This window comes from Contarinia nasturtii, unplaced genomic scaffold (assembly GCF_009176525.2).
Source record: "Contarinia nasturtii isolate CC-2019 unplaced genomic scaffold, AAFC_CNas_1.1 Cnas_scaffold_2367, whole genome shotgun sequence".
Lineage (NCBI taxonomy): Eukaryota > Metazoa > Arthropoda > Insecta > Diptera > Cecidomyiidae > Contarinia > Contarinia nasturtii.
In genome coordinates, this window is record NW_022199689.1 from 706,972 (window position 1) to 714,601 (window position 7,630).

At 31.9% G+C, this 7,630-nt stretch overlaps 2 protein-coding genes across 2 annotated transcripts; both read right to left on the reverse strand.

The window, feature by feature from the left end:
* Window positions 1-999: 999 nt before the first annotated feature.
* LOC116348291 (high affinity cationic amino acid transporter 1-like) lies at window positions 1,000-3,855 on the reverse strand. Its single transcript, XM_031779254.1, has 3 exons — window positions 2,912-3,855; window positions 1,682-2,710; window positions 1,000-1,599 (listed from the first exon to the last, which is right to left on the reverse strand). The coding sequence occupies exons 1-3, from the start codon at window positions 3,258-3,260 to the stop codon at window positions 1,175-1,177; spliced, it is 1,803 nt and encodes a 600-aa protein (XP_031635114.1). The 5' UTR covers window positions 3,261-3,855; the 3' UTR covers window positions 1,000-1,174.
* Window positions 3,856-6,155: 2,300 nt separating this feature from the next.
* On the reverse strand, window positions 6,156-6,844 carry LOC116348331 (serine protease inhibitor dipetalogastin-like). Its single transcript, XM_031779311.1, has 2 exons — window positions 6,728-6,844; window positions 6,156-6,644 (listed from the first exon to the last, which is right to left on the reverse strand). The coding sequence occupies exons 1-2, from the start codon at window positions 6,794-6,796 to the stop codon at window positions 6,345-6,347; spliced, it is 369 nt and encodes a 122-aa protein (XP_031635171.1). The 5' UTR covers window positions 6,797-6,844; the 3' UTR covers window positions 6,156-6,344.
* Between the last annotated feature and the right edge of the window lie 786 nt (window positions 6,845-7,630).

The window sequence follows — 7,630 nt, forward strand, 5'->3', positions numbered from 1 at the left end:
CAAATTCGGTGCGATGTGAATTTGTTATGCACAAATTATGCACAAAAAAATGGTAAAGAAATTTTTTTATTTTTCCAATTATTTAAAAAAAAGTGGTGAATTTGTGTGGGAAAATCGACGTCAAATCGATTTTGATGCATTTTTTGCAGTGTACGACCGATCCGAAGGCATATTTGGCATGCACAAATTATGCACAAAAAAATGGCACAAAAATTTTTCCGATTTTTTGGCCATAGAAAAATGTTGAATTGCATCCAAAACCGAAATTCACCACAAAATATAAAGCTGAATAACTCATCAACCATTTATGCACAAATTCTAAAAATGCATGCACAAATTCGCACAAATTATGCACAAAAAAATGGTATAGGTTTCAATAAGATACTCGAAAGTGACTTGCTGGAGAGTGTAGGCCTTTTTAAACGATTTCGTTTCATCGTACGGTTAGTAGAATGAACTCTTGCAAAACATGAATGAAATATAACGTCTCGTCATTCAATCAAAATAATTAAAAAATCGTCTTTTATTTGTACATGTCTGTAATGGAATCAATTGATAAAAATTTAATTTGTCTTTGGCTACGTTTGAAAGCCGCAAATAAATTAGATAATTTACCAATAATCTGACGACGCGACAACCGATAAACCAAATTGTTTACCACAAAATATGGTATTGTAATTTGGACGAAATGAAATTAAAACATTTTTGAAAACTTCAACCGCCAATTCAGTAATAATGTATTTATAATAAATTGGCTGATGAAATATATACATTGAATGAAACGTTATCGCAAGAAATAGTTTTTCGCTTGAGTTGTCAGTTTTTTTTTTGTGAATGGTTTGTGAAAAATACAAATACAAAATTCATACAGCATTTAAAAAAAATTAGGCATATTTGTATGAGTTTTGATCGTTCTTGAACTGTTTTTTTTATCACATTATTTATCATTTACGCATATACGAATTGACATAGCACACCCAAATTGACGTAAGCATTTGATAATTTGCAAAATAGAATATTTCTCGTTTTTATTAATTTTCGATTGATTGACTGACAGATTTTCTGGAAAATACGGTTAGAGTTGAAAGGATTCTAATACTAATAATAACTAATATGAAAGTATGTATATTGTCAAAAAAATATCTGTGTTTAAAATTGAAATTCAGCACAATTTCTATTGTACCAGAACTGTTTCTTTATTGCTTATAAATGGACTGCCTTCGTTTTTTATGTCGTTCACATAGGCTTGTTGTTGGCGACGATGACGACGACGTTCTTTGCTATTCCATACGCCATACGATAGATAGATTGTCAATCCCATCACAATCCACACGACAAATCGAATCCATGTCATAATATCAAGCATAAACATAAGATACATATTTATGATAATCGAAATTCCCGGTAAAAACGGTGTGAAAGGGGTCTTAAATGAGTCACTGCGGTAGGTACTTGCGGTGGGTTGGCGTGAAATCACAAATAAAATCAATATCATGATCAGACCAATGACTCCTAAAAGTGTCCATGACCACCAAACCGAATCGAGTAATTTATCTGAACACTTTTCAATGACCAATGCAAATAAAATGCAAACGGAACCTAAACAAAAGAATAAATTTTTTTTTAGTATTTTCCATTTATTTTTTGTCTTAATTCTGTTTTGGGATGTTGAAAAACTTACAAAAAGCAGTAACCGCCCATGTAACTATGTTTGCAGTGAGTTTGGTTGGTGTTTTTGAATTATCCAAGTTCCATAGCAATCGATTCATGTTTTGAAAAAATGGCGCTGATTCATTCGGTTTTTCAGCTTCGGCATCGAATTCATAACGTAGTAAAAGAACGCATGCGGCCACAATTGAATAAGCCATCAACGTTCCAATCGACATCATATCGACTAGTTGCGATAAATTGAAGAATGCAGCCAACAGTCCGGTTAATGTGCCAATAAAAAGTGTTCCCAACAATGGTGTTTTGAATCGCGGATGAATGCGACCCAACCACTCGAAAATTAAACCATCGTTTGACATCGCATACACGATACGTGGCAAAGGAAATATCGCACCCATTAAACTGGCCATCAAACCGAATGTCGCACCAATTGTAACAATATATTTCGGCACTGTCCATCCGATTCGATCGAATACATAGATCAATGGAGCGTTTACATCCTGATCAAAGTATGGCAGCATCATTGTTAAAACGATTGAAATGCCAAAGTAGGCCAAAAAGATGACTAACAATGAAAGAATAATTGCAATTGGCATTGATCGTTTTGGATTTTTCGCCTCTTCACCAGCAGTTGCAATACAATCAAAACCGATAAAACCGTAAAAACACGTTGCAGCACCTTTCAAAATGCCCGTAAATCCGTACGGCATAAATCCACCAGTACCATAATTTGTTTTAGTACCATTCGGCACATTTACAGCTGGTATACTCCAATTTGATGCATTCGCTTTAAAACTGCCAGCAATGATGACAAATAATACCACCGATAAATTGAGGAACGTAAAAATATTGTTCAAAATCGATGATTCTTTTGCTCCAAATGCGACGGCCAATGAAAAGATTATGGTCACAATGAATGCAAAAACGTCTGGAAATTGAGATAACCCCGGCACATTGAGAGGCATATACTCAATCATAAAATTATTTATGCCAGTCGATGAATTCACGTATGTGCTAAATCCTTTTACAACACTTGCAGCACCTTAAAAAAATTTACAATAAAAATAACTTAGTAAACGTATTAGACATTGAATTTTATAGCTTTGAATCTTGTTTGATCTGATAACCATTGCTAAAAATCCAAAGCAATACATTTTTTTCATTGAATTTTCAGATAAAAAAGTAAAGAAAATGAAAACAACACGTAGAACTACTTCTAAATTTTTGAATGAATTAAATATACCTATTGAATATTCCAGAATTAAATTCCATCCGATAATGAATGCGATAAATTCACCAATTGTTACATAGCAGTACACGTAGGCGGAACCAGCTCGTGGAACTTTTGCACCAAATTCTGCATAGCATAGACCCGCCAAAACACTTGCAATTGCCGCAATCATAAAACTAAAGATGACCGCTGGTCCTGCTTTCTCTTTGGCTACTTGACCGGCCAGTACATAAACACCAACTCCAAGTGTACTGCCAATGCCAAGCAACGTCAAATCAAGTGCAGACAATACTTTGGCCAATTGTGTAGGCGAAGAATCGCTTATTGGCTTCTTTCGCGACAATGTTTCAAATAAACCCATATTGTCGTGGTTTTTCTCTTTCTATTTTTTATTTTTTTTTTCAACTTAATTTCCGTGGTGCACAGTTTGAATTGAATAAATATCGTGCAAAAAAACTGTGCTATTCTCGATAATGTGTTGAAATATTACCGAAAGATTGCAATAAAAACTTATACACACACATAACACATGCACGTTTTACAAAAAATTACACAAAAATTCAAACAATAAAGAAAATAAGTCTTTCTTGGGATATTATTTCAAGTTCACGTTTAACTAATAAATGTCGATCAAATTATATATTGAACGTGAGGAAGAGTTTCGGCTTATGAGCATCCTAAACGATTGCAGGGCTATTAATGACTAAAATGTTGCACGTTTGTGATTCCAATTTATAAGGGAAGTCAAGTTAAAAACGTGCAGCTGAACGCAAATACGGTAATTTTAACAGCAAAAAAAATTCGAATTCGACGAGAATGAAAACCAAAACTTCTAAGAAACTGTCTATGTAATATCAACGTGTATTGGATGATGCAATGAACACACTGAGTGAAACGAATTCGTTCGAAATAACTTTGGATTTGGAGAACCTAGGTTTTCGCATTTGTCACCACTCTTATTTGATGATGTGTGAATAATACACTGACGAAACGTACACCGTAGATATTTTTCTTAAACAAAATATTTCTATTATGCGCCCATACTATAAATGGTTATAATACATATATTGCAATTTTCTACAAGTGTCTACGCTACAGTAGAGTGAAACAAATGTATGTTTGCAATAGAGCTGTTTCGCTCCAATACAGAGAGCAACTCGTGATTTCTCGTGTGTATAACCACATGCCAATATTCAAATGTTCAACAGCTGTTTTGCGCACATACACAATCAAATGCGAAGCCGCGTGCTGCTTTTACACTCGTAAATAGAACTCACGGCATAGTATGATGTGTATTGAATTTTGCTGTGTTTATATGACTATATAGTCTATTTTATATCTTTGTATTATAACATAACCGGCAACCGGCACAAAAAATGAACTCAATTGGTTTCCTTAGAATGAAAATTAAGATTGATAATGGATTTCTTCTTTTTTAATATGTAACTTATTGTTTTCGCATGGCAACTAAATTTTTTTAAAAAGAAAATTGATTAATAGTCGTTAAAAACAAAAACACATTTGTATTTGAACAAATATTACCCTACGTCATTACAATTTCATTTAATAATCAGCATTAAACTAGCAAATCTAAATAATAATAGCTCCAAAATTTTAAACTAAAATCTAAGTTAACCGTTCTCAATACAGAGCAAAAGTTGTTCTCATTAAACACGGAAATACAATTAATGTTTGTTGGCTAAACAATCCCGTCTTTAATAAGCACGAGTCCAGGTCTCAATATTTAATTTAAAATCACGTTTTTTACATGAAAATGAGGTCTAGGCTTATAAAATTAATCCAAAATGCACGTTTTTGATGCTTGAAAGTACTTAGAATTGATTATAACGTGTAGACAATCAACTCAAAACGTATTTATATTGATTGGGTGTCAACAAAAGTGGGAATGGCCAATGTCATGAATTCAAATATTTTGATAAGAGAGTTTAGGAGTACCAACGATATCACGTTATTTATTAAAGATACGTATCATGCTATATTCCTTGAGTTAAGCATATTACGATTGCGTCTCTTCTACTTTTAAAGCCTAAATTCTTCTTCTTAAAGCCCTTTTGTATGTTTTTTACTCTAATTTATACTAACAGTTATCTTTTCTGAATGCCCTCTTTTCATGATCTTCCATCGTTTTTTTTTTTTTAATTAAAGACTTAATTTCATAAACATACGGAATTACCGAGAATCCCCATGTAAATACTCAAAATTACATTATAGTGATTTCTGGTAAACAGATGGAATCATCGAAAATGTGATTCATTAAAAAAAAAAAAATACAGTCACTTTTTTCATAGTCTGTCATTAAAATGGACAGATAAAAAACAAAATCAAAGGACGAGTTTTAAACAAAAGTGTTTGAAAGAACGAATTTTTTAAGAGCACAATTGAATGTGTCAGAATAAAACTCAACTTCATATCTCACATCCTGCTCACACTTATGGAAAATCCTTCAGGAGAGAGCAAGAGGTGAAATGCGAAGTTGATTTTTTATTCGGACACATTCAATTTCAGATGGAACTAATTTCATAATAATTAATACAGTAATTTTAAAAATTCAATGGTTTCTTCATTTTTTCAATACTTTTGTAAGGAGTTGTGAATTTCATCACTGATATTTAAAACATCGTATTTTATAACGTACGAAACACATTTTGTGATTCAGTCCACTTACCTACAATTAATTCGATGCGTAAATATAATAAAACCTTTGATATGAAGAAGTTTTCAGACAATATATTGTACTAACTGGCCAACTGAGCTGACAGTATGTAAGCGAGCTAAATGGGTTAAAACAATAGAAGTTATTGTTATAATGATCAATTACTTTTATTAAAACAATAGAATTGATTCATCATTATAACAATAACTTTTATTGTTTTAGTCCATTTAGCTGGCTAACGTACGTCAGCTCAGTTGACCAGTTAGTTCAATACATATATTGTCTGGAAGTTTTTAAGATGATTTCTAAAAGAGCTAGAGATATCAATGATTGTGTCATGTTTTTGTAACATTAACAACAATATGTCAAACTTGATCATTTCGTATGTTCATTTCGTTATGCTGTGTGACGTTTTATCTAAAACGCTTTCTATGCCGTTTATCGCCTTGATACAATCTCATGTATTTCTTTGAAGAATTCATCAAATGTGCGTGTTTTTAATATTAAAACTAGATTTTATTTCTAAACAGAGCATATACAATACATTTTTTTTATCAAAATTTAAATTTTACGACGATTTGTTCTGGTCCTTAATACATGCTGTTATTTCTCAATCGCTTGCATTATTTACCGTTTATTGATCTAAATTCATGAATGGAATTTATTAAATAAACGTAATAATGAATGTTTGAATACATTTTGAGCAAAATTTTAAAAATTTCAAACAATGCTGACATATTTTCTTAATTGTAATAATGCAAGAAATATTACTTAATTACTGTCTTCTATACAAGGACACTGTCCATAGCAGTCAATAGTCAAACATGGATCATTGTTTGCAGTTGCAGCACAATTTAGTTCGCATGGATTTTCGTAATTTTTGCCATCTGTACCGCAAACCGGTTCTGATATAGCTGTGCAAATGCATTCACATGTTCCATTATGAGCTAGATACAGATCTGGATAATAACATTTAGCACATTCTAATTCACATATATTATTATAGGTACATCCATCACTTCCGCAGACAGGTCTTATATCAGCAGTACACATGCATGGCGGATAATCGAGCTTAGAAGAAAAAAAGAAACGAAATGAGATTAATTGAACTTTCGTTGGAGTCTCTTATAACTACTATTCCATATTAGAGTTACCTCACATTGTTTGGAAAACACAAGCACCAAAATCGATAGGCCAATCGCGATCAACTTGATGACAACCATTTTGATGTTCTCAATAAACTCTTACAGTTTTCTTCGTTTTGTCTCTTAATTTGAATGATTATTTACAGATATGTACGGCGATAGACAATCATTTATATCCGAAGCTCAATTGACGTAATTTCATTTTTACAAATAAATATTTTGATGAAATAAAATGTTTTGCCGATATTTAATTTAAAAATAGATGTTTTTATTTACAAAATAAAACAATTAAATGCATCTCCTTTAAAATGGAACATTGGTTAAACAAAAACAACATTTTGCATTTATTTCTTTATTCATTTATAAAACGTTACAGTATTGTACATGGAAATTTCCTATTTTCAACAACAAAAATTGGCCCAAACGTTCAAAAATGACGATTTTTCCAAGACTCACTCCACTTATCAAAGCTCTATGTTTAAAAAAGCTTTTAAAGATATTCTGAACATTGAGCTTATTTAAGTTTCGAATCTTTAAAATTCATCTTTTTTAGAATAAATATTGTGGTAGGATCGTGATAGTAGGCACTTCCTAGTTTCTTTCATAAAAAAATTGGAAATAAGATCTTTTTACTACAATTGAGAAATTGAGAAAACTTTCTGAAGTGGATCGGTAATCTTTGACTTATGCTAGCATCTATGTTCAATAGTTACGGTGTACCAGCGTCGTTATTTCTCTCTAGCTTAGATAGGTTATTTAAGAATTGAATAGCAAGAAAGATCTTCAACTTCAAAAAAGGGCGAACCAAAGCTAAATACATGATATATAGTATAAGACTTTTGCAGTGAAAATAACTCCGAAATAGATCTTTATTTGCAAATGTCTGCGCAAACAATGGAACGATTCCATATT

Excerpts from the sequence above, each read along its gene's own strand:
- LOC116348291 (XM_031779254.1), bottom strand. The coding sequence starts at position 3,260 with ATGGGTTTATTTGAAACATTGTCGCGAAAGAAGCCAATAAGCGATTCT. Across the intron at positions 2,711-2,911 it reads AATTCTGGAATATTCAATAG|GTGCTGCAAGTGTTGTAAAA; the intron begins GTATATTTAATT and ends AATTTTTTTAAG. Across the intron at positions 1,600-1,681 it reads ATGGGCGGTTACTGCTTTTT|GTTCCGTTTGCATTTTATTT; the intron begins GTAAGTTTTTCA and ends TCTTTTGTTTAG.
- LOC116348331 (XM_031779311.1), bottom strand. The coding sequence starts at position 6,796 with ATGGTTGTCATCAAGTTGATCGCGATTGGCCTATCGATTTTGGTGCTT. Across the intron at positions 6,645-6,727 it reads TGTTTTCCAAACAATGTGAG|CTCGATTATCCGCCATGCAT; the intron begins GTAACTCTAATA and ends TTTTCTTCTAAG.